The sequence below is a fragment of the Coturnix japonica genome, chromosome 8 (genome assembly GCF_001577835.2).
Source record: "Coturnix japonica isolate 7356 chromosome 8, Coturnix japonica 2.1, whole genome shotgun sequence".
NCBI classification, from domain to species: Eukaryota; Metazoa; Chordata; class Aves; order Galliformes; family Phasianidae; genus Coturnix; species Coturnix japonica.
Genome location: NC_029523.1, coordinates 10,417,844 through 10,438,556, shown reverse-complemented (window position 1 = coordinate 10,438,556; position 20,713 = coordinate 10,417,844). Strand labels below are relative to the sequence as shown.

General features: G+C 36.6%; 1 protein-coding gene and 1 long non-coding RNA gene across 3 annotated transcripts in view; one reads left to right on the top strand and one right to left on the bottom strand.

The window, feature by feature from the left end:
- PALMD (palmdelphin) overlaps window positions 1-20,713 on the top strand; it is a 45,209-nt gene that overhangs the window by 16,396 nt on the left and 8,100 nt on the right. Inside the window, exons 1-5 of one of the 2 annotated variants that reach the window (XM_015870090.2) lie at window positions 2,631-2,684; window positions 6,293-6,338; window positions 9,829-9,909; window positions 12,503-12,633; window positions 20,130-20,244. In XM_015870090.2, coding sequence (XP_015725576.1) covers window positions 6,294-6,338; window positions 9,829-9,909; window positions 12,503-12,633; window positions 20,130-20,244 — 372 coding nt within the window. In that variant the 5' untranslated portion in view covers window positions 2,631-2,684; window position 6,293. Of the gene's footprint in view, window positions 1-2,630; window positions 2,685-6,292; window positions 6,339-9,828; window positions 9,910-12,502; window positions 12,634-20,129; window positions 20,245-20,713 lie in introns of those variants that run through there. The other variant, XM_015870088.2, reaches the window with a different exon arrangement.
- LOC107317426 lies at window positions 10,569-20,130 on the bottom strand. Its single transcript, XR_004308182.1, has 2 exons — window positions 17,048-20,130; window positions 10,569-15,612 (listed from the first exon to the last, which is right to left on the bottom strand). It is a non-coding gene; the product is annotated as an uncharacterized LOC107317426 (long non-coding RNA).

The following is a 20,713-nucleotide window of genomic DNA, read 5'->3' as shown; positions in this document are numbered from 1 at the left end:
ACAGATTAATGAATTCAATTAGATCACAGATGAGGAAGGAAAGTGGCTGGAAAACAAAGATGGAAGTGTGGGTGGAGAAAGAACCTCCTCCTGTTGAGGAGCCATCAAAGAAGATAATCCAGTCCTGCAGAACACCCAAGCTCCAGCATTCAGAGCAGACCTTGCTACAGGCAAAAGCTGGATAGGCAGATTCCCAGGGGAGCAGAGCTTTGCCCATGCCTCTGGAGATGGAAATAAACTGATGTAACATACACGGCTTCTATTCTGCAGCAAACAAGAGGCCAGTCATTAGGAGTGCTTGTTGAATAGCTTCCCTATCATCAGTTTTGTCCTAGCATCTTCTGGTTTCCCCCAGCTAAGGAATTCTTACTTCAGCTCTGTATCTATAGCAATTCACCTCAATATGTTCAGAACTTCCACCAGCAGCATTTCCACTCAGAGCACAGTACTTATAAACACAAAGTGTTTCTGTACGTGGCCCTAATTTTACTCTGCTCTCCTATTAGTCCTAACACCATTTACAGTTGTTTGTGCTCTCCAAGATCACCAGCAAACAAGAATCAGAACAATGTGTCATGCAGTTTACATTACATCAAAGCAACAGTCTGAGTTTTGTTACTTTCCCTAGGATTTCATGAGGTATTTGATTTCCTGTAACAAAACAACTTAACTGCACAACTAAAGCTAACTTTCACAGCCCTGCAAAGAATTCCCCACGCAGTTGTCCGGGTAGGATTTAAAATTCTGCACTATTCTTAGACATGCATATCTGCAGCAGCTGGAAAATGCTAAGTTGCAGTCAATGCACTCCACAGTGTTTAAGGCTGCAGTCCTGAGTATTTCAAACTGTGGTTTTATTTATTTTCATTAAATATATACATATGTATAATGACAAATACACTATCACTTATGTAAGCACTTGAACCATTCTATTAAGAATCTCATGTTTGTTGTCACTACAGTGATTACATTTAAACTAATCACTGAATTGTGATATTTAAATGAGAAATAACAGCTTGCTAAAGCTGCTTTCGAAAGCCTCCCACATTCTTAGTTTCATAAAACACTTCTAAAATAAATAAAAACCAAGAGCAACAAGTGTCCGTGAATGTGAAATAGGCTACCAAAACATGTTTAGTTTACTAAAAATCTATTGACAGACTGACAAATCTCACTGTGTAATTTTAGAAAATGGAGCAAGATTAATTATATTTAGCACAATAGCATTTATAGATCGACTCCATTATGCACTTAATGTGCATTACACACCTGATGTGGAGGAGACAATAGAGCCCAAGCTGTCTTCCAAGTACTTCTCTCTAATATTGAAAGATAATCAACAAGAAGATTTATTGTAAGATATAATAAAAATAATCAATGTTTTGAAAACAATTGAAGGCAATGACCAACAGTGGTTTCTCTAGTTCAATTTTTAAAGACTTATATATTCATGGTTATGAATAGCAACAGGAAGGGAGTTGTACCAACAGAAACACAATAGTTCAAGGCTTTTCCTCCCAGAGGTTCAGGGTGTGTGTCTACTCAAACAAGTAAAAATGGTAGAATTTAGCTTCATAAAAATGTAAGAACTGGGATAGTAGGGTACTTTTGCTTCAGTGAGATGAAGTAAGAAATACACTACAGTAGAAGACCTGTCCGGTAGGTTATAAAATTTTTCAAGTGTTGCTTTGCCAAGATTGGCCCTCAAGGCAAAATCTAACTTCTGCCAGCAGTCAAGTGGGATTAGGTTATGAACTTCCACTAGAATCCCAGAAATGTACACAATTTACTTTTACATGATTTCTAATATTGTGTAATTAAATAGAAGGATGTATGTGCATGCTTTTTTCCCCTATTCATTTTCACCTCAATTGAACACACGCCTTCAATACACAAACCAATACAACCTGGATAATAACTTAAATATTTAAGAAAGCATCATTAATTCTCATTCACTCAGTAATGTCCAAGCAATCCTACATACTAAACAGGCTGCTACATTAAAGGTGTAGAGACCTACAGAAACAGAGTCGTAGATATCTTAGCCAAGGAAGGAAAACAGTGAGAAAAGTCCACTGTGGAACATGCTATACATGATTCATGTGATAGTCACACATAGCCCTACCTGCAGTATTTACATCTATACATATTCCCATAAAGATACTGAGTACCCTTACTAATTGCTAATATACATGTATGCCTACACATATTTATATATGAAATACTACATTCTGGGAGTTTTCAACTTTCTTTATCTCCGAAGTTCTTCTCATTTTAAAACTTTTTTTTCTTTTTTAAGAACACATATTATTCCATGAAACGCCTGTCAGTTTAGCTGAACATTTACAATTTTATGGATGTCTGACAAAATTATTTACAGTGTAAATGGGTTCAGTTTAAAGTAAAACAGATGTAATGCAATGGGTGCATTACAACTCATATGCATACAACTCAACTTCATATACTTCATTTATAGATGGGTAAGTTTTCCATCAATAAGAAGTACAGTCACACTTTCTAGCAAAAAAAAACAGCACCACAAGGAACCCAGCTGAGTTTATCAGGACTAACACTGTTTGCTACTTATTGTGCAACATTAACACGCTGCTGACTGAACCAGCTGGAAGTGCTTTGCAGACTAATGGTGTAAACCACCCTCAGCTTTGAAGGCATTAAACCAGAATGCAAGTAAAACAAATGAACCTCACTCCACTTGGAAATGCTATGAAATAGCTTAAAGCCAGTAAGAAAGCCTCTAACAAAAATTCCAGGTAAAATTACTTAAATATTTGTTAGCTGTGCATTTCTACCTACTTCATCAAGAATAAGCACTAGTTTTCAGATTTTTATTTTATTTTTTTTTAATTCTTGTTGGGATATTTTTTACCTTTAAAAAGCAAAATCTTGATTCTGACTGTTAGAGAACACACCTGAATCAGTTGAGGTATCTCGAACACCAGGGCTTTGGGTTAATTTACAGAAGGCTATGGCATTCTCAGTGAGGGACCCTCCATAATATTTATCCTCTCTCCATTCCTCTGCTGTCAGAAATTCAAGGCTACATGCACAGCAACAGTGCATTTGCTCACTGTAAGAATACAAAATTCACCTCATTGCTGTGTAAGAGAGACCCTTATTCTATTCCTAAATAAGAGAAAGGAACTATGGAAGCAGCTCTACAAAAGCAACTCATCAAGAAGTAAAACAGTTTAAGATGCACAAAAAGGGGAAAATAGCAACCAATCTTTCAAAACTAAATAAAGATAGTATATATATAAGTACAGGCTATCTTCCCAACAAGTAAGTATCTGCTCAGTGCTACTCACTTCAAACTCATTTCTTCACATGTAGTTTCCAAAAGGTGTAAGAAAGCTTCTCCTTACCTTTAAAAAGATGTTTGTCCTTAGAATGAACATTTTACTACAATAACCTATAATTCATCACACAGGTGTTAACTTTGACTTATTTGTGTTTTTCCTCCAAAGAAAATCATAGTGTGACAATTATACTACTGAGGATGGTTTTGTTTGTAGGGTACAGACTCTACAGAGGGACAGCTGCAACAGTTCTGAAGAAAAGGGATTACTCTGTGCCAATATTCAGTTTTTGCTCTAGAAATGAACAATAAAATCTGCATTTCCCACTGAGATGTTGCTTCTGTAGTCCTACTTCTGGATTTTTAATATTCCATTCTCCTACATCTCAGCCCACTTTTCTGTTTCATTTCATAATTCAACCTCTTCACCACATGCTTTGCATTCACACTATTAATCCTATATTAGGCACCCAGTACAAAATGAAAGTAAACAAGGGAAGAAGTGAAGCCTCAAAAATACAACCTGTATCAGACAGCCATACAGCAAACATCTGCATAACTCAGAAAATCAAGGAATAATACAGTTGCCAGTAAGGGAAACACAGGCTAATGAATCTTGCCTACTGAAAACACAGCTGTTAAAATTCACTCATCTGACAACATGACCCTGTGGATGCTCCCATTGGTGAAGCAGGCTTAAGGGGCAGACAGAGTGACAGCTGGTCCATTTCTTCTCTTGCACATAAATCCCATTTCAAATAGGATTAAGATAACTGGAAAACAACCTACTGAGTGAACAACAGAGCATACGTAGCAAGAGAATATATATGATTTAAAACATTTTAAGAGTGCTTTAGATAGCCATCTTCAGGTTTATTTAAACATCTGGGTTTTAATTTAGGGAATGACAGTAAACACTTTTCTGGTCTGTAAATACGTAAGGTGGTTTTTTAACATTTAAATTAGTTTTGGAGCATAAGATTAATAAAATACTTTAGATCACAGAAATTCAAAGCAATGTAGTCCTATTTATTTTAAATTTGAACCTGCAAAACTGGTCTCTTTCTTCAGGCACTGATAACTGAATCCCATTTATATCAGAACAGATAATAATATACTTCTCTATTTCTGATGTAATCATTTGCTGCTTTAACTATGCTTATGTGAATTGCAAAGTGTTTAAGCACTTCCATATTAAGATTGACTTTAAAGAACACAAAGAAGAAATGAAGCCTATACTCATTTAGGAAAGATTAAACAGAAAGCCTCTACTGGCTTCTGTACCAAGAGTATCTTTAATTCAGAAGAGTGGTTGAACTTATTCTCAAATTCATGAACTAAATACATTTAAATTTCCATGCAATCTAGCTCTTGATATACCTCAATACACTTGTCTTTGAACTTCTCATTTGCTTTTATGTGGTAACTTTTTTTTTTAATTTTGGGTGCTGACCAAGTGAAGCATATATTAATATTTACAAAAATAATAATCTTCATTGGAGAATTAAGCACGGGATCTTGCATGTTTGAACAAAACCTCAGGGAGGATCACAGCAGAAACAACACATTAACGCATCATTAGTCTCTGTGTGCAGAGGAGGAGTCTGTTAGGATATGCAGATTGGGGATGGCATAATAGAAAGTGGAGATAGAAAATAAATATCTGTTCCTGTTGGATTATGAGTATGTAACTTCAAGTGTTCGATCTTGTAGCATCTTAGAATTTGTTATCAACAAGACTGATTTGCCAAGACTGACATGTAAAGTAAAACATCTCACCCAGTCCTGCTGAGATCAGTCATCTCAGTCTATTAGTAGAAAGAAAAAAAAGCAAAACCTGCTGACTCTCATGCTGGTGTCCTTGCACCCTTGCAAAGACTGAAGTTACATGATACTAAGAGAGCCCAGATTCACATTATGACTTCATGCTGTTTGCATTTATCTTTATCTTGCTTTTGTGTTAGAGCTTTTTCCACAACTGGATTTCACTAAAGGCTGTTCCACTTGTTTTGCAAGTTTCCTAAGCTGATGTTGGAAGGCTGACTCCCACTCATGGAATTGGAAAGGTCAGAACATACACCTTCCCTTAAGGAGCATAATGCAGTTTTCAGCAGAAGCGCGCACACACACACACACACACACACAAAACTTCAAGTCAGCAGAATGGAAATTCAGTGTGAGAGTCATTTTGCAGTCACATAACACAGCACTGTCGTTTTAGACACTGAAATGATGATCCTGAAATCCTTACTTAGACAAAGCTTCCACTGAGTCTGAGATAATCTGAGCAATTACTGCTCAGCTAATACTAGCATTCAGCCATACAACCAACTGTTTAAAATTCATTTCATTTAGGTTAGTATCTCTAAAACATTATTCCAGCTATGAATACAGCTTCTCTAAAAATCCACTTTGGAAATCAAGTTAAAGGTGCTGACTCTACAAACCCCACACTGGCTACACTGCTAGCATTACAATGGGTTAAAACATTACAGGTGAAACAAGCTTCACAATAAACAAAAACACTTAAGTTCAAAATATCTGCTCACCACCAGAGGCATTCAGAAAGGAAAGAAAGAAATAGGAACATAATATTACTTCTTCCACAGCCCTGGCAGATTCTGTTTTGGGCATTTAACAGTTAAAGAAGCAATGGCACGCTAACAGAGCGCATTAAAACAAAGAGTTGGCAGCTTCTGAAGGAAAAGGGCTTGTGCTCCACTGTTCCAACTTGTCAGTCAACTCATGCCAGCACTCTCTACGTCTGCTTCTTCTACACACCCTCATTACATGTGTCTGTCTGGACTGATCTGCTCGTCTGTTCAGGGACTCTCCCGACAAGTCAAAAATTCTGCCTTCCCTCTGCTCTGGAATTGGATTAAATCACCTCAGCTGTTTCTTGCAGCCCCATCAAGAGCCTTTTGCTTATGGTCTCATTCTGTTTTTCTCCACTACTTGTCTGTTTTTGATTTCTAGAATGGAGGAAACTGAATTGCTGAAGGAAAGACTCCAGGCCATAACAGTAAGTACCTATAGTTCTAACTTGCTTTTAAAAATCAGCTTAGAAATAATGTATTAATGGGTTACACTGTGCTTTTCCTAAAGAATGCTTCATCCCAGGAAGGAAAAAGACTTACATTTACTGGAAATTGTTTCATTTTGATCCTGGTTTATAAGCTATTGATCTAAGACAGTTAACTTGCCTGCACTGATCTTACTGCTGATTGCGTTACACTTTCAAATTGAATTTAAGGCAGTGAAAGTCTGTGTACAAGCTGCTACTGGCAGTCTAAAACACATATTATTATCATCACAATCAGATGTTTGCTTGAAGGACAGCAGGTCAAAAGGCAGATAGAGAATTCCAGAACAACTAAGAGTTCTACTCCTTCACAAAATTGAGAGGTGAAAATTTTTCCTTTTTGCATTATGGAATTAAACAAAATTGCAGAACTGATGCTCTACCTTAAAATATCACTGTCTTAAAAATAAATAAATAAATAAAAAGAAGCTCAAATTAAGCAAATCCCTACCTGTCATTTTCCAAAGAGGGGAAAAATAATGGCTGAGTGAAATTAAAGCTGAAGACTTAAGTAAATCTTTTCTGTTTCTGAAAGGGAATCTACTTCAAAAGTCTGTGTTTTAACTTACTGAATTATTAAATATATATGTATATGTTAACTCTATGAAAATAAATGGCCAAATCAAATTTTCCTCTGCTTTCACCTCCACTTCAAACTATTAGGTTGCCAAATTATTAAACAGGATTTGGCCCCTTGGGATAAGAGGAAAATTGCAGAAGAATTACCCACTGTCACAAGATCTCTTAAAAAATAGTACTAACTAGAGCAAAAGTATTTTTCACTCTTTTAGCATGATAGAGAAGCATTTGCTTTGCAAGTAATATCTGAATAAACTGTGGACAGTGTTTAAAAACAAAGCTTATTAGAACTGAGAAGTGCAAGAACTCAGTATCTAAAGGAGTTGAATAAGATTTGGGATTGTTTTCAACAGATAACAACTAATAGAAGCCAGTAGGTCCATTTATCATATTTACTGATGGAAACCTACAATAAAATCATTTGAAGTGTTTGGGGGTTGTTTAGTTGGAGAATTTTGTTTACTCTAATGGTGTTTAAACCTAACTCATAACCTGGACTTTGTCTCTAGTGTACAGGCTCAAAAGATAATAAATGTTTTTGATCTGCGGAGAAAAAAAAAATCCAGGCCTTGCAGTATTTTAGTACTTCCTGGTATCTGTCAGGACAAAAGGGATAGCACTCCTCTCTGCCAAAGATTTCTGTGTGCATAACAAGGTTAGCATCCTTTGGCTGCAACTTTGCTACCAGAGGAATACTGGATAAAACATATATATGTATATATATATATATTTAGAAGCCTGTGGCAGCTTCCAGTCTCTTACAGGAATTCATTCTTGGATTCTGGCCGCAACTTCATTTATTACACCTGCTGCATAAAATATTTGCCTCTAATTTGGAAGTTGTCCATCAGTTCAGAGCATTTAATTGAAACAACTCGGGCAATTTTCTTCAGTGTACTGAAGAAACAAAAGAGCTTAGATAAAATGAAGTTATCATCAGCTTTCAGAATCAACAGTTTGAGCTACATAAGAAAATAATACACTTTGAGTGCAAGTTATTCCATGGCTTTAGGAACATTTATTCCAAACAACCTTAAAATCTGGTTGTGCTACCTACAAGATGTTTATTGTATAAGATCCTAAAGAGGATAGCAAGGAGCATTTGGGTATGCATACGAGTAGACAACACTTGCACTAAAAGTGAATTGGTTTCTGTTAAGTGTCTGACTCATTTACAGCATATGACTCTATGACTCTCCCAGCCACTAGGGGGGCTTCAAATTCTTCCATATCTTTTGTGAAAAGCACAGCAATAAGCAAAAACCCAATTTTATCAATATTTTGATACTGTCATGCCCTGAAAAGAAACTCTTTCTCTATGTAGCTTCCATGTGCTCTCATCGTGGAGAGACTGTCATAACTTAAAATAAAAACTATGACGTTTGCTGTAGCAAACATTGAGGAACAGCAAAGGGAAATCCTGGGTTCTCAAATACTCCTTTCTAGAGTAAAAATTAATAACAGTAGAAACTCTTGAAGATTTTAATTTCAATATTTCTGCAGTCTTATGCCACTAGAAAAGCACGTCCATACCTCCAGGTAAGACTCTGAGTAACCAAGCACCACTTCTGGAAAGCAACATGAAAGCAAAACATGTTGGCTAGAACATGAGCTGCTCTGTTGGCTTTAACAGCATATGGCATGGCCATAGAAAGGTGCCACAAACTTGCAGACTTGGCACGCAAGAGAGCTAGAAAGACATTGGTTCGTAGGCGTGTTTCCGTTTCTTTCAGATAGACCCACTCTGATACATGATTCTTTGTGATCAAAAGTCAAGAAGTCCCACATGCTTCAGTAGGAGTGAAAATTACATCAGAAGATCAAGTTTTAACTTACACTGATGCGCAACAGAAGGAAAGTGATGAAGCTGCCTTCTTCAAATAAGTAAATCTTGAACACATTTAACCCAAGAGCACTAGAGAATTTCTGTGCAGTTGCACAGTGTGGAGTTCAGAGGAAGCACGGATCCCTTAGGTACCTGGGGCAGACATCTACTGCACTGCATGAATAGTCAAAACTTTATACAGCAAGATGTCATTTGTAGACTAAGTTCCACAGAGCGCACTGTAGGAAGTGTCATATAACGTTCTAAAATTATTCTGGCTACACAGGGTTTGCGTGCTCTACATCTTTTGAATTTAGCTTCTGGCAATGGATCTTCAGCTTTCTTTCAGTAACTATACAGAAGACAACCTATTTCAACCTGTTTTGTATAGATAATTATGTAGGAGGTCCTTATTACAAACTAGGAAAATTAAAATACATCTAGAACACCAAAGGACAGAAGTAGAAAAAAACTGAGAGAAAAAAATACAGATTGGAAAACTAGTACATCATTCTAACAAGAGGAACAGTCAAAAGAACAGTTTACTAAACATACTGCTAATTTTACAGTCACTTATAATGCAGGTACTAATGCTTTCAAAAATTTCTTTCAGTGCAGCATTTTGATTTACTACTTTTCATTTCAAACTGCAGACTAACTCATATCTCCACTGGTGTTTATTGAATATTTGAATTAACTGGGAATGTTTTTAATACCATAAATCAAGCAGGAGTTCAATCTCTGGCTAGAAACCTCATCTAAGATTTTTCTTTCTTCACATATTTTATCAGCCTGCCACGCTTCACTCAACTAACGATCAGTTACTTAAAGGCCAGTTACATACTGAGATCAGGGATATTTCCTAAAGAAAGGTGTGAAGGTCCAAGAACAGATGATCTATCTCTAAAGTACCAGCTCTTGGATAAACCATCTCTTAAAAGGGATATATTAGTCTTTATTCTCATTAACAAACAAGCCACATTGTTTTCATCACCAAGAAAACTGTTCTGCTCTTTCAAACTATAGGACAAAAGAAAACTGCAAGAAGAAATTGCACAGAAACGTCGAAAAATAGAAGAGGAAAAACTGAAACACCAGCATTTAAAGGTAAGCTGTTGGATTTATATAATTAAAGACAGCTTTAAGTTGTTTGACTTGAATAAAAGTGTTGGAATGCAAATTTTCATGCATTTAAAGTCATGCTTTTACTATCAAATTTTCAGGGCTTTCTAAAATCATAGCAGGACTCCATTTGATTCTAATAAGCACCAAGTTTTGTTGATAAATAAATAAATGGAAATCATACTTAATCATACTTAAAAGCTAATGTTATTCAATCACTTTTGTGACATAAAACAAGACTCAAGCCAGAAAACAAGCTGAAAATTAAGCCTTATACTTCAGACTGGATATTTTCACTCCCTAATTCCACTACAACAGCCTCACTTAGTAAGGAAGATGGCGCAATCAGGAGATATAATTGGATTATTTTATTTTCAGGAAGAGGGGGAAGGAAAAAAAAAATCCTAATTTTGTTTCCAGAAACATGCCATATATGGTGCTTTATATGCACTCATATAGGAGCAGATACTGTTTTTCAAGAAAGACGTGGAATGCAATATTTAGGGTGTGGCATATCTTACTGAGCATATTTAAAACACAGTACCCTTCAAAACAGAAACCTGCTCCCAGGTTTCATCTACCTTCTCTTTTGTGTCAAGCCAAGTTATGCTGTTAGTTAACTGACAGGCAAGCCAATGAAAAAGTCCTCCATGCTTAAGGTTTTATTGCAAGGTAGTGACCATGAGGACAGATGTAATATCACAATGCATTACCTAAGTGAGAAAGATATATCTTCCAAATCTGATAACTAATAACAAATGTGTGACTGTGTTCCTCCACATATGTAGAGAGCTGCAATTTATATTTCAAGTTTAACTTATTAATTCCAAATGACTCTTTCTCCTTTCTTTTAAGAAGGAGTAACTCATCTGTTGTAGACATCCCACTATTCCTCACTACTGTTCTTTACAGAATACAAGAGCAGTGACCTTACTCCCACTCTTATACAGATCATAGGATGGCCTGGGTTGAAAAGGACCATAATGATCATCCAGTTTCAACCTCCCTGTTATGTGCAGGGTCGCCAACCACCAGACCAGGCTGCCCAGAGCCACATCCAGCCTCCAGGGAGGCATTTGCTTCTCCCAGCAAACCATAAGATAAACTGTTGTACCAGTGTGAGAGTGAAGCATGCAAATTCAAAACACGCGTGCCTTCCAGGGGCACAGCTGAAATCTTTCAGCATTGGTTCTACCGTGTCAAGAATTAATTACAGTGGACTTAACCAGCAGCGTGTGTAGGATGTAATTCACAGAATTTGCAGACATTAGTCACATGAGCTGCAACAATGAACCACAGAAGAGAAAGGTCACTTTCCAGAATTCTGGACATTTCCATGGTCTTGTCAGATCGGAGTGTATAAACATCTTTTTCCCTGAAGGTAACAAGACCTATATGAAACGTGCTTTTGTATTAGAGCTACAACATGGTAAAACACGCACAAGCCTAGTACTACACTGAATACACTTTACAGCAGAAAGAAATGCTGACAGCAAAAAAGATAAAAACCTGACAGCACCACTGTGCCAGTGCCTCTGCAGAGCAGCCCACTCTGACAAACACCTAAAAGTTATATGTTGTTCAAAGGTTGTTTCTGCCATGTAATGAATCACTCTTCCAGAAGCAGCTAAGAAAATTTTGGGGATTACATGATACGTAGTTGTGAGCAGCAGCAAACTATTCTAGGAAAGTGCAAAAATAACACCATTGTGTTATGTCGGTATTCAGGGAGTTTGTTTTCTTCGGTCTAACCTAAAATAAACATAACGTTTTTGTTGATTTGATTTCAATGGATGTTATCAGTTTCTGAGGTCTACAGTGCCAGCCTTGATGCAGTTTTCACAAGGAATCAGATTTATTTTTTTGAGCCAGCAGTACAAAGCTGTCAGTTCCAACCAAGATTAAAATCTCACATTTCCAGGAGTGCTTCCTAACACTAAAATCTGTGCTCTGATTCAGAGATAACTGTGCTCCCTCTGACTTGGGAGAGCAGTATTTTGTGATCAATAGGAATTATGCCAATACTGAATTACAAGCACCTACTGGATCAAGTAAAAGTATTTCCAACTATTTTATCTGAGCCTAAAATACCTTTGCCATGAAGTTGGAAAAGGCTACCAAGAAAACCCAGAATCAAGGCTCAAGACTGAATTCTTGAGCAGCCTTTGCTTCCTGCAAATGTCCTAGGATCCAGCACTGTGAGACAATACTGTCCTGCAGGGCTAGTGTGATTGTAAACATTGCTACCAATTGCTGCAAAATACTACTACCAAAGACTGCCACAGAGTTCCCAACAAGCCCATTATACCTGCAGGCTCTATCAGAACAGTTGTGTCATGCATGAAGCCAGCTGAAAATATGCACTTAACTGCAGCAAGGTTTCATATGCATCCTCCACCACCAGCTGGCCCTCACATGCAACCTCACGACAAAAAGTTGTCTGTAAACTCAGAAGATACCATTGCATTGCTAACTCTCTAAAGATTTCAAAACACACCTATGACAGCAAGACAAACACTATATGTTTCTGACTAGCCCAGTTTTTAAAGTACAACTCTCTCTGTTTTTCCCCCATCAGAAAAAGGCCTTACGAGAAAAATGGCTCTTGGATGGCTTCAGTTCTCTTACTCCGAAAGAGCAGGAAGAAATGCAGAAGCAAAATCAAGAGGACCAACAGCAAACTCGTGAGCTGGAAGATGACATTTTCAGGTAGGGGAGTACTGCTGCCCCTCTGATTTAAAATAGTCTTTCCTGAAAAACCTCTCTCTTCCTTGTGAAAGATTACAGTGTCATTGAGGGCTAAATGGAAGTGGTTTGATGTGCAGCATAAAGCAATCCACTCTGTTTTCTGGTCAGCTAAAACTACAGCACACAAAACGTAAATTTCTATGTTGTGAACTTCCTTAAGCTGTACAATGTTTTGAAGAGTATTTCTTGCTATGATAAAAAGTCATACTGTACTTGATGGTAAGCCAGCCACAGAATGTGGTTTTACTTTGAGGTAGATATAGTTAAAATTTTGGAATAACAGTAAATTACCTAAAAAGGTCTATTTCAGTAGATCATGCACAGCTTTTTGTACCTGACTTCTACCAGAACTCAGCACTTCTGAACAGTACAAGCTGCCTAGTTTGCCTTATTTTTGCATATCTTCCATCCCATTGTCCTTACTTTAACCCGAAGTCAGGGCCTTCCTGTAACCTTTATAAAAAACACTACTATAAATCTCATTCCATCATGCTGCCCTCCCACACAGGGCTAAATTTGAACCTCAGTAACATCTTTTTTTATTTGTATTTAATTTATTTGGATGTAACTGTAGATGCTTTTTACATTTTACATCAGTGTAGTATTTGTAGCTTTTCCCAAAAATATTAAGATTCGATACATAAACCAGATCCAGGAACATTGATAGTACTTCCCATTAGCAACCACTGCCAAGTAGAAGTGTTTCTATTGTTTTAAATTCAGAAAAATCATCATCCTTACTCTTCCAGTTCAGTGGTGCCTTCCTCAATGCGCTTCTCTCACACCCCACTGTTCTTCTACACACTCCTTCGGCAAAGTTGTCACCAAGATTATCTCCTCTGGTTATCTCACTACCAACTTCCCTTCTTACTCATTCCCTCTAATGCAAATGATAATTTTCATTGCTGACAGGCAGCAACCTAGTTCTGGTTTGACCTATAATTATTCTGACTTGTTGTTAGAAGGCACTTTTATCAACAGAACAGCTTTTCAGGTACCTCTGCCGAATTTTTGTTGGAGTAGTAGAAAATAGACAGTGTGCTCTGAAAACATTCCCATAGGTGCTAATTACGAAGATGTGAGATGGGTCCCCATGACAGTGTGATCACCAGGAAAAGGAGCTGTGTGAGGACAGGCTGGCTTCAGAGTGCCAGGGAAGTTGCACAGAGCAGGCAGCTGCTCTGCACCAGCCCACTGGCAGTTCAGCACTTCTCTGAGTACTAGGAACTATTAGTACTAGGAACTAGAGTAGAGTTTAAAAAATCCTATGACTTTGAGTAAGAGCTGGACATTTAGCTGAAGCCTCCTTTGTGCCTTAATAATTTTGTTGAGGAAAGTTTGTTTTTTGAAGTCATGAACCAGATTTAGTGTGCAGATTTGTTGTGGGAATGATATCAGCATCCATATAAGCTATTTATAACTTGAGCTGAATTTATCACTGTCACAAACAGAAAACAGTAATTAAACTAGAACTTCAAAACTGAAAATCTCCTTCGATTTGTAGAGGTACGTTAACATCAGAAAAATTTTAGTTTCTCTGTTTTAATTCCAGATTGGAATTGAGAAAGTGTAATACATCTTTGAAGTTTACCTGAATTAGAAGCTTCCAAATACTTTAGAAGGAGGCCATAGGCTTTGAAATGAGTCTAAATACACTTATGCTTTAACGAAGGAGAAATAAGAGTGCCAAGCCATTCATTTGTACTTGATCGCTTACTTAAATAACATGTATATTTAACACATATATGCACACACACAAAAGTAAGATTTCAAGGGCTGGCTGCAGACTCACTATAAATGGGAAGGCTGCTTGCTTAGTACTGCATTATATCAGCACATATGTTATACCAAAGAATTGTAAGGTGAAGTTCCTGAGTTCATAAAATTAATATATATCTGAGCCTGTAATAGCTGAACTATAGAAATATGCCTGATAAATCTCTACTTGAATTTTTGCCAGACTTCATTGACATTTTCTGGGGGGGGGAAAGCAATTTTCCTTGTAGGTCAGATGTGGGGATGCCAGTTTTATTTTATTATTGTTATTATTTTGTAACTAATTCTTATTTAGAATCCCACACTTAAGAGAAACGCATTAGGCATCTTTCCCTACATAATCATACATCTAGGGTCAGAACAAACCATAAAGCTCATTTAGTTCTCACCCCCTGCTGTGGGCTGGTTGCCACCCGCCATATCAAGCTGCCCACCCCATCCAATCCAGCCTTGGGCATCTCCAAAGATGGAACATCCACAGATACTTTGGGCAAATGAAAATATAAACAATGCTTTCATATGTAGATGGCTGAGATTTCAACCATAAACTAGCAATAATGAAGATTAAATAACTTGCATAACTGTACATGAAGCTGTACATTAAACATTAAATGTTTGATTGTTTGATGCTGGCCTTTCTCTTCCTATTTCAAACACTTTTTTTTATTATTCCTACAAAAATAAGGCTGTTTATTTTACTACACTGGCTTAATGCAACATCTGAATGTTTCCTATTATTTTTACAATTGATTGTTTCTCCATGGTTAACTAAATATTTCCACAACCACCTGCTGTTAATATCAGTATCACCAACTATCTTGTCTTGCCTGTGGGCTTCTCCTGGCAAGCTCACCCAGACTTCTTCCGCCTTAAAATGACTCCTGCTTCTAGAAATAGTTCATATTTATTTGGAGTGATATGCATCAGACAAACGATGAGCATAAAATATAAAAAAAATAACTGAAAGTGTAACAGAAAACAACAGTCTTTGCATTTACAACATAAGACCTCACAGGTAGAACAAAGTGGTATGTAGCAAATATTTCCTTCTGTCATTAATGTGTTTTGTAATACAGCAAACAGAAAATAATTAGTGTTGATACTCACCAGAAAAAAAAAAGTGCATGAAACAATAGCCAAGACAGCACAAGAGAAATCTGCATCCTGGAAATGGGAACCAATACAGAAATGCTCTTAAATCCCAACCATGGAGTTAACCATGGAGAAACAGTGCTTGGACAGTCAGCAGTAGAAAAGTTTATACCACCATTGCTGAAGTTACAAGAACAGTTTAGATGTTTTTTTTCCTAGCAAGGCTATTAAACATTTTCATTATTGTTATATTTACTCTCATAGGTAAGCAATCAATATGCCTTTGAGATTTTGACAGCTTTTATCCTCATAATGTACAGAGAAGGTCAGCAAGGATATTTGATTTTATATATGAAGAAAGGAGAACATACCATGAGTCACATGGAAACTTCTCTCAGAACTAGAAGGTTAAGCAGGTTTATTCTCAAACATATACACCTATAAATTATAATTTAGCCAGTGTTCAATAGTTGTCTAGCAAAGGCCTCTACAGACGCATCTATGCTGCCTTTCCAGACATCATGTCTTCTTGTTCAGACACACCCAACTCAGTTTCAAACCAGCCAGAGACACAAAAACTAATAACATCTAGTCCAAGTCAACCAACATCACTGCACCACACTTGACCAATAGTTTTGTTGTACCACAGATAGCACTCAAACTAGCAGAAGCCTGCCTGATTTCACACACGAAATGAAGTCATATCTCAGAACAAAGTCAGAAATTGCTATACTGTTCATGTACATACTTGTCAAGCTGTAAAAACAAGATATATGGAGAAGCTCAGTGGAATTCTTTCTACCACACCTTTGATTATTGAGTTTCACTGTTGCTTCAGGTAGATTCTGACCACTCTGATAATCATTCTGTGTTTTTTCCATTTCAGTGTTAAAAAACAAACAAACAAAAAACTTTAAAGTTTTTCCACTACCCCATAACAGCCCTTTTCTCCTGAGAGAATTGCTTGCAGTTGTAGACATGTTATTCCCAACAGAGGCATTTATGTTACTCTCTCCTATATAGGCCCCCATTTTGAAATACTCCTTATTTGGATGTCAAGTAGAGCTAGCATTTATGTACTAATCAGTTAGTATTAGAGCATTTCAAAATAAGAGGAAAAGTTCTATACTTTGTATCAACACTAAAACAGTGACTAGAGGGTGGTCTGTGTCACCTTACAGAGGAGTAGCTCAGCGCTCTGGTTACAGACAGAAACAGTATTTACACCATCTCTTCCTGTCATTATGTTTATATGATAGAGCTTACAGTCAGCCACGTGTGCTTGGCTCACGTCAGGAAACACAGTGAATGAACAATCAGTCCCATTTTATCACCTGATTTGCAGCAAAGAGCATTAATTCTTGACAGAATTATTCATTAAACAGCATGCTTGAAATGTACAAACAGCATTGTGTTACTAAGGACAACTCAACTAGTTTGTAATGTGATACCTGAAGACAGGCTAATGGTAGGTGGACTCCAGAGCTGTTATAAGTATTTGACTCACCTCAAGACATGTAAGAACTTGCTAAAAGCTGTGTTTTCTCCTTGATCTGGTATCCTTCAGGGCGGTATCCTGCTGTCTGTGTTCCATCCATACACCGTTTTTCTTCTAGGGTGGCATTGGTGTCAACTGCAGCAGATGAGCTGGTAGCCAGCGGCAGTCAAGTACACACTGTAGTATCTCTTGATTCAGCTTCTGATTTGGCAGAGGAACCTCCAGTTTAGAATCTCAGCCTCTAAAGCTCCTTGTTTAATCTAGTTCTGTATTACTTACTTTTCCCTCTAAAATAATATACCTTAATCAAGAAGGAGAAAAATCAAAAATGATGGATTTCATACAGTAACCGTCATACTTCATACAACTGCAGGATGCAGCAGCTCCTTCAAAATATTTATTTTAAATAATAACCAGTGCAGCTGCTAGAACCTTTCAAAACACGAACTGTGATTAACTTCAAAACACTCTGAATCAATGACATGTTTAGAAAGTTTCTAAAGACTTAAATGCTGGAAAGAGATTTAAGTCTAACTTTTCCACTGTATGAAGTCAAAAGGATTTTGATTTCTTTGAATTAGCATGCATGCAAACAACAATATCCTCTTAAAACGAACCAAAAAGTTATTTACATCTGAATACTGGTAGCATGTATAAAAGAGACGAGTTCTCATGCAATTTTCCTTTTGGAGAGAGAGGTATAACTTTTCTTTAGCCCCACTGAGCACTGAATTAGTCTATTTTCTCCCTTCAACATATCCTTCCAGGATTTTTCTTCTTCCATCTCTGTCAAGTAGCAGTTAGAGTCCAGACTACAGCAAAAGTTACTGATCCTTCAGTTCATTATTCTTCTGAGCTTCTAATGAACAATTTTGGCATTATAATATAGCAATCAAGCAATCAAGTAAAAACGCATTTCAGAATATTAAATACTACTCTGTAAGTTCAGAAATGTGGCACAGTCATTGTACTAGTTTCTTTCACAGTACTGCAAGCTTGTTTTGTTTTTTTCTTAATTTCTTCTTGAATGTGCTATTCTTCACATCAGAGTTTTAAGGTCTGAGATACCATTTTTGTTTAAAAAAAAGTAAAAAAACCCGTCTCACCAGCAGCCAAAAAACCCACAGTATTCTGTTGGTACTGCTTCAAAATTTTTGAGCTTTAAAAGGCAAGAATCACAGTGCTATTTAAGCTCCTCAAATAATCATAGAGAAGTTAAATGTTTCTCTACTGGCTTGCATGTAACTATTGCATCTGCTTACTGCTTTAAAGAGAGGGCAGATTCCTATTACTGATGTTGACTTTGGTAAGAATCAAAGAAGTCAAAACATAATGGTTTGGGTTTTTTTTTTCCTAGAGTTTTGGGATACAGTCTATCATATATTTTTAACTTCAGATATGATCATCTTATGAGTAATCTTAGCATCTTCAATGTCTTTTACAGTTGCCTTAATCCTACACTCATCAACTTCTGACAGATTCCAAAACAATGAGACATTATTTGAATCAAATACAGAGCATTCTGAAATTTGTTCTTTTTTTTTTTTCCCCCTTAAGTTAAAACAAAAAATGTTTCCAAAAAAAAAAAAAAAAATAGAGATGAACAAGGAGACTGATCAGCAGGAGAGATCTAGTTCAAGTCCCAACTCAGAGCTGAATTAGGGACATGATTCTGGATCTCTATGGAGAAACAACTTCCCCAATTACCAGGCTAGAAGGCAAGCTTCTATCTTAATCTCAGCAAATATGTGCTTCTGCAGAATGAAAGTCTTGACTACAAAAATGAAAAAACAGGTTACAAGACACCTCCCTAACGTCACTGCCTTAGTCACAACAGAGAAAAGAATTTGACCAAGATATTTTACCTTAGAGGTGTGCTTGAATAGGTATAGACTTCTCCTTCTCGACTTTACAGAGACAAGATATTTTGTCCCAGAGCTTCCTGACTAGAAGTGTTTCATCAAGCAGCTTAATGCTAAGATGATAAAAATTTTAGTTAGTGAGAGATACCTTAAAAATTTTACTTAGCGTACAAGAAACTGCATAACATAGCTTTAGCATGTAACTGAATGAAGAGAGAGAGAAGGGAGCTGTAACCCCTTCTAAATAACATTCAAGTTAAGGGTCAAAAAGAAATTATGACTACTGAGATTTAATCTTTTACATAATGAGAGCTTTTAAAGAAAATAACTCATGAGCTATGTCTTGACTGGCAAGATGCTTGTGATTTGTATTGCTAAATCTGACAGATGAGCCAAGTCTGGAACATCATGCTGTTCAAGAGAATTTGGAGTTAGCGTATATGATATTAAGCCATAGGCTTGTAGTCTTAGTAAAACAGTCACGTTGACAAGACCTAGCTATTGTAAAATAAAAAATAAATCAACAATTTAAATTTTGTTCTACTAACAGTACTTGGAAATGGTATTTTATTTTATTTTATTTTTTTTTAATCAAAGCTCTGATATATTAGCATGATACTTATTTTCTCTCTCAGAAATATGGATGCAATGTTATTTCAATGAGTAAAGGTGGTTCTAGTGGAACTGAAGCTTCTATATTGCCTACAACTTTTCTTTGCATGATCCCCCTGAATTCAGTTTAATTTGTATACTAAAACATATGATGTGAACTACTATAGCTCTTGAACTCTAGTCGACATTTACAACTAAAGAATTCGTATTGAAGAAACAAAGTCATAACCCTAGTGTCTGTAACTACATTTGTTTCCTATTTCATAACTACATGGGAGAGAATCAAATTCCTTGAGACAATGGAGAGAGAAAATTTGCTTAAAATGAGGAAATCCTGTGTGGGGGTGTATTTTCGTTTTTTATTCCCTCATGAAAAATACATGATTTCAGACACTGCTTTCACAGTGGACTCGGAAGGAATCTGTAACACATTTTTATTTTATAATTTTTAATTGAGAATACTAACTCAGCTTTTTCTGAGGCATGTGAAATTCTAAACAGATTCCATATCAGAGTGAGATTTACAGCTAGTCTTCCTAACATCTGCATTCAACATTAACTGAATCTGCGACATTGTTCTCTACCTGGTATTAAATCAAAATGAATTGTAATTGCAGACTGGAGAAGGAAATAGAAGCCCTTGAAAAAGAGGAAATTAAAGTCTCAGCTAAGGAAGAAGCTATTTTAAAGAAACTTAAATCAGTTGAGAAAACAACAGAAGACATAATCAAGGTAAGTACCAAATTACAAAGACATAGAATGCACTAGACATTCATCATCATAATTAAGGAAACAAAAACTAGCTAGATCATGCGAGTGGTCATGAACTTTTTTCTGAAGCAACAGTAGTTCAAACACAAAGAGGGATTTAGAAATTTTACTGTTCAGGTGCCCATGTTCCCATTTGCTTTTTGAGGTAAGGAGTGGAGGTCAGAAAGAAATTCATATTAGCACATAAGAAAATACATAACTGGAACATCAAAACGTAGCCTTTGAGAATCATTGTAGACAACCAGTTTGGGCCACAGAGTGCAGCTGTCTCAGTGATTAACTTTCTAATACCCTACCTTACTTTGTGTGACTTGACATCATACTGGGAAATAAGACAAAAAAATTCTTTCCCACACTCCATGCTCCAGCTGAGCAGATTCCATCTTTTAAGTACCTCTCATCATGAGGCCATGTGTATAAGCTGAGACAT